At 48.9% G+C, this 5,395-nt stretch overlaps 1 protein-coding gene across 2 annotated transcripts; it reads left to right on the top strand.

Moving 5' to 3' along the window:
• Positions 1–3,313: 3,313 nt before the first annotated feature.
• LOC116882155 (cancer/testis antigen 47A-like) lies at positions 3,314–5,091 on the top strand. Of its 2 annotated transcripts, none has more exons than XM_032882376.1 (3): positions 3,314–3,519; positions 3,652–4,211; positions 4,954–5,091. In XM_032882376.1, exons 1-3 carry the CDS (start codon positions 3,317–3,319, stop codon positions 5,055–5,057), a joined length of 867 nt encoding a protein of 288 aa, XP_032738267.1. In that variant the 5' UTR covers positions 3,314–3,316; the 3' UTR covers positions 5,058–5,091. The 2 variants fall into 2 exon arrangements, with proteins under 2 accessions (XP_032738267.1, XP_032738266.1); XM_032882375.1 differs by having other exon boundaries at positions 3,439–3,469; positions 3,569–4,211.
• The last annotated feature ends 304 nt before the right edge of the window (positions 5,092–5,395 follow it).

Below are 5,395 nucleotides of genomic sequence, written 5' to 3'. Positions count from 1 at the left end.
ATTGGATCATCTGGGGAAGTTTTGAAGGAAACAGGGGTTTGCTCCAGATTAGATGCGAATCTAATTTTAGCAATTAATTTTAGATTTTTAATCTAATCTCATTTTAGCCAAGAGAGGAAGATGTTTAGGATTTTGTGACCTTGTTTTTTGTCCCTGCTTAAGTAAAATTACAAAGTGGCTTTGTTTCGTCTCCTTTCATCATGGTGGCTGAGTGACCTTTATGTCAGTATCGATGTTCTGTGACATTGTTTATGTCCAATAGGAGAATAAAAAGGCCTAGGATGGGTGCCAGTCCAGCTCTGAATGTCAGGGGCTGCTCTTTTTTTTTTTTTTTAACATGCAGTCCTTTCTCCCAACTAGACTATGATATGCCACCAGAGATGATGGCCCTTGCTTCTCCATCCTTGGAAAGGTCTTACATGAGGCATTATATGTAGGTGTTTAGTAAATACTCCCTGATTGACTAGAGGTCAGGAGTGCTGGTCTGGAACTTTTAGAGAGCCTCAACTTATGGCCATTTACTTTGAGCCTGGTTAATTAATCTTTTGCTGTCAAGTTTCTCCTGAAGCGGTATATATAAGGAATAGGCCTATCTCAACTTCAGATTAAAGGTCAGGAGAGGGGCGCCTGGGTGGCTCAGTTGGTTGAGCAACTGCCTTCCGCTCAGGTTATGATCCTGGAGTTCTGCATTGGGCTCCCTGCTCGGCGGGGAGTCTGCTTCTCCCTCCGACTTCCCCTATCTCGTGCTCTCTCTCTCTCTCTCTCATTCTTTCCCTCTCAAATAAATAAATAAATCTTTAAATAAATAAAATAATCTTTAAAAAATTTTTAAAAATTAAAGGTTTTAGTCCTGGCTCCTCCATTAAGTTGCATGACCTTGGGAAAGCTAGTTAGCTGCTCTAGGCCTTAGTTTCCACATTTAAAAAAGAATGGACTTAGCTTCAGTATCTAAAGGCCTTTCCAGCTCTGAAATTTTGGAAGAACATGCATTTTCTCTTGCATCTCTTCTGCCTTTATGGAAAGTGCTAAAAGATACACAGTCACACAACATTATAGAGGGGAGTAATTACTCAACAAATGGTGCTGTAGTTGAGCTTTTTAAAATTAAAGAAAAGTGGGGCGCCTGGGTGGCTCAGTGGGTTAAAGCCTCTGCCTTCGGCTCAGGTCATGATCCCAGGTTCCTGGAATCGAGCCCCGCATTGGGCTGTCTGCTCAGGAGGGACCCTGCTTCCCTTCCTCTTTCTCTGCCTGCCTCTCTGCCTACTTGTGATCTCTGTCTGTCAAATAAATAATACATAAAATCTTAAAAAATAAAATTAAATTAAAGAAAACTGATATTTTAATCTTATACTATGAATCAGTATTAATTCCAAATGGATTAAGGCGTTAAATGTAAACATTAAGAAGACCTCTAAAAGGAAGAAAATATAAAATTTATCTCTGGAGGAGAAAAGATTTACAAATTTATAATGATGTTAAAACTATGAAAATAATATTATTAGATTTTATAATATAAAAATGAAAAACTATATACTTAGAAATATTAACCAACTTAGAAGACAAAATTGAACTAAGAATATATTTTCAACAAATGGTTGATACCCTTAAATATAATCCCATCTCAGTCCATCTACCTATTTCACTCAAGTCTTGACTCAAGTCAGGGTATGAACTCAGGCAGGGAGGAAGTGTGTAAGTCCATTAGCTGGGAACAACGGATTCCTCTAAAACCAAATTAGATGATTCCTTCTGAAGGCTAAGAAACTACTCAATAGCTTCTCTCCAATAGTTCAAGAATGGAAAGATTATTATTGATATAATAATAACTTGTATGTATATAAAATGTCACACCATGAAAAAGCATTTACCCCATTATCTTGTTTGATTCTTGGAACAACACTGGAGGATAGCTACATAATTATTACTCTATCTTCACAAATGATAAACCGAGGCATAGAAATGATAAGTAACTTTCCTACAGTCACATTAGTGAGTAAATGTTAAAACCAACGCTAGACCTCAGATTGGAACTCTACCTCAGTTTTGCTCTCTTTATAGCAAGGATTACAAATTAGAGATTTTCTACATTGCCTTACAGATTTAAACCAGTGGATAGCACCATGCTCTATTATTAAGGTGAGACCAGTGGAAAAATAAAAACATTAAAATTTTGTTGGGATGATGACACCTTGACAGGATTTATGATATTAAATACCCAAATATTATTTGCTATTTTTTTTCAAAAGACATTTTTAGTATTATAAAGCATTTTTTAACAGAATGAGAATAAAATAGTGATTTCTGCATAATTTTCAGAATTACACTTGAAGTCTTGATTAAGTACATTTTGAAATCAATAAAATGTCTTGGACTGTTGCCTCAGAGACATCCTAGGAAGCCTGCTCTTTTAAAGTCTGTCAGGCTTATTACCTCTTAGGAGATGACCTGGCCCTTTAAAAGAAGTCTCTCTTTTTTTGTTCATTCTTTGAAGGCTTAAATTTATCAGGGTTCATTATATACCTTCTAACTCCTCTTTTACCACTAACTCCTCATTTACCACTTCAACATTCAGTTCTGACTGCACCCATGTCAATTTTGTCTATTCTTTTCCAAGTAGTTTTAACCATGTTAAATTGTCCAACTTCTTTCTTCTTGGGAGATTTTTACTACTTTTAAGTCTGAGCTATACACAATTTTTATGACCCTGTCCCTACTTGCATTAGCCATTGCCAAGTGGAAATCGGGGAACACCTTGCAATTCACATGGCCCAAAGTGTCTCCATATTGGATCACTCTACTTTCTCAGACACTGGTACAATTAAAGGGCCAGGAGTCGTGTGGACCTGAAAGTCACGGAGAACCCTAAGGCCTCGAAGAACACGGAGGTAACCACGAGCAACCCTAGAACCTAAAGGCCTCGGTCACTCATTGGAGGCTGCGCATGTCAATCCTCGCTTCTCGACAAATGAGTCTGGGTGTCCGGCAGCGGGTCCGCGGCCCACTGTTGACGCTTCTGGCCCCGCCCCCCGTCCCTGGTCTAGGGGCCCCTTTGGAGCCCTGTCCACTGTTACCCGAGGGGAGGCCTGGGTGGGCCGCTGGCGACATCCGCCCCCTTCCCTTCCCGTCGCGGGCCTCCACAGGCACCGCCGCAGACTGTCGTCCCCTCTGTGGCCGGCTCCTCGGCCTCCCCGTCCACCTCACGTCGGGCCCGCTGCCCACGGCCTCCGGACAGCGGCAGCCCCCTCGGCGGCCACCATCTTTGCGGTTGGCTTTGCCTCAGCCCGGTCGCAGCCCCACGGAGGTACTGCTTGTCGCCATGTCCTCCTCCGGGGATCCCGGCCAGGCCCCTGGCCAGGATAGCCCCGCGAGCGCTGTGGGGGCAGGGTCCCCGGAGGCCGGAGGTGGCAATGGGGTGGCCCCTGGGGTCGGGTTTCCCCAGATTGAGGTGGCTGGAGAGGCGGGGCCCGAGGTGGCCCTCGAGTCCGGGTCGCCCGAGATGGAGGTGGCCCTCGAGTCCGGGTTGCCCGAGATGGAGGTGGCCCTCGAGTCCGGGTTGCCCGAGATGGAGGTGGCCCTCGAGTCCGGGTCGCCCGAGATGGAGGTGGCCCTCGAGTCCGGGTTGCCCGAGATGGAGGTGGCCCTCGAGTCCAGGCCCCCCGGGATGGAGGTGGCCCTTGAGTCCTGGTCCCCCGAGATGGAGGTGACCCTCCACTCTGGGCTGCCCCCGATGGAGGTGTCCGAAGTGGAGGGGCCCGTGGGAGGCCTCGGGGAGGCTGCCTTGGGTCTGGGTCTGGCCCGCGGCCCGGCGGGCGTGAGCGCGGAGGCCGAGGACGACGACTCGGATTTCGGGCCGGCGGACGAGGACGGGGAGGAGCAGCAGGAGGAGGGTCTGGAAATCGTTGTGGACGCCCACCAGTTCCCAATGGTTGGCTTCCGCTTCATGTTCCTGGACCTGGTGCACTCGCTCCTGCACCGGATCTACCACAACAACCACATCCTCGTGCGGCCCCGCCGCGGCCGCGTGATGGTCCGGACTCGGGCCCGGCAGCCCGACAGCCCCCGTTGGCACCCCGCAGCCCCCGCAGGCCCGCCGGCGTGGGCAGCTCCGGCCGCGGCCCGGGAGACCGAGGCCTCGTCCGAGGAGGAGGCCGCCTGGGAGACGGCGGAGGAGCCGGACGAGGAGTCTGAGGAGGGCCTGGCGACCGCCAAGGGTGAGGAGGGACCCGGGTGCCCGAGGGGCGGGGGCGGCGGGGGGCCCTGCGGGTGGCCGGGACGCGGAAGCCGGGGTTCCCCCAAACCCAAGGCGGAGGGCCTGAGCGGGAGCCCCATTCCCTGGGGACCTACAGCTTTTGAGAAGGAAGCGTGAGGCCCTCTGGCAGCTTCCACTAAGACAGCTGAGGGCCCCGGGGTAGCGGGTGAGCCACAGGCCACTGTCCGCCCGGGTGGCGGGGCGGGGGCGGGGCGGGGGCGGGGCGGGGGCGGGGCCTGAAGGAAAAGAGCCAGCCAATGGCACACCTCGTTTCTGCGCGTGGCTTTGAAAATGTCCAGAGTCTCAAAGTTCAATCCGCAGCATTACGAACTGACGCGCGTGGGCCTGGTACAAGTGAAATATTCAGGGGTTGAGTGAACGCGCTTTGCCATAGAATGTGTCGTTGAGGCAAAACCTTTTTGCGAGAAATTTCTGACAAAACCTTAGAGAAGGCCGCAGACCCTGATGATTCGGATCCCTTCTTCTCGGAAGGGCCAGAAATAGTCAGCTGCACAGGGTGACTGGGAAGAATGTCACCCTGAAAGTAAGGGATCGAGCCGCAGAGCTATCAGCCTGGAGGAGGCTTCCCACCTCTGCTTTTCAGAGTGACTTCTACGCTCCTGCTTCGGGGAGAGGACTGGGCGTCACTAGTCCTTATGCATCGGGAATGTCTGCTCCAACGTCTGTCTTATTCTTTACCAAAGGAACAACTAAATATCAGTATGAGAAGCCTGCCAAAGGGGCCAACGACTCTGAAAGGGAGGAAGAAAAAGACACATTTAACAAAAAGCAAGAAGGACCCATCTAAAGAAGATCTGCCCCAGCAGAGAACAGCCCCAGACGATCAGGTATCGCAATAGCTTTGCACATCACCCCACCTTTCCTGGCATTTACCTGCTACTGACAGTCCTTCCCCCCTCCCCAATTCTCCCAATAAATTAAGAAGTTTGTTTAAAATTAGTTTAAAAATTAAGTTTCATCAGCTTAGACCATTAACAGAAAACTCATGTACCTAGTAATAGAAAATACAGTATATTCTGAAATATATTTCACGGTTGCTCATTTTCGTTCTTGTGAGGCCTTTTGTCCTCTACCTGAAAGACTACTAGCAAGTGGTAAATGTCTCAGTAACTGAGAAAAATATTT

Source organism: Lontra canadensis, unplaced genomic scaffold, assembly GCF_010015895.1.
Source record: "Lontra canadensis isolate GAN:19392208 unplaced genomic scaffold, GSC_riverotter_1.0 scaffold81, whole genome shotgun sequence".
NCBI lineage: Eukaryota > Metazoa > Chordata > Mammalia > Carnivora > Mustelidae > Lontra > Lontra canadensis.
This window is presented reverse-complemented; position numbering and strand designations above follow the sequence as displayed.

Coding starts and splice junctions, on each gene's coding strand:
- LOC116882155 (XM_032882376.1), top strand. CDS start 3,317: ATGTCCTCCTCCGGGGATCCCGGCCAGGCCCCTGGCCAGGATAGCCCC. Junction 3,520..3,651: donor GAGGTGGCCCTCGAGTCCGG/GTTGCCCGAGAT, acceptor CCTCGAGTCCAG/GCCCCCCGGGATGGAGGTGG. Junction 4,212..4,953: donor GGGCCTGGCGACCGCCAAGG/GTGAGGAGGGAC, acceptor TCTTTACCAAAG/GAACAACTAAATATCAGTAT.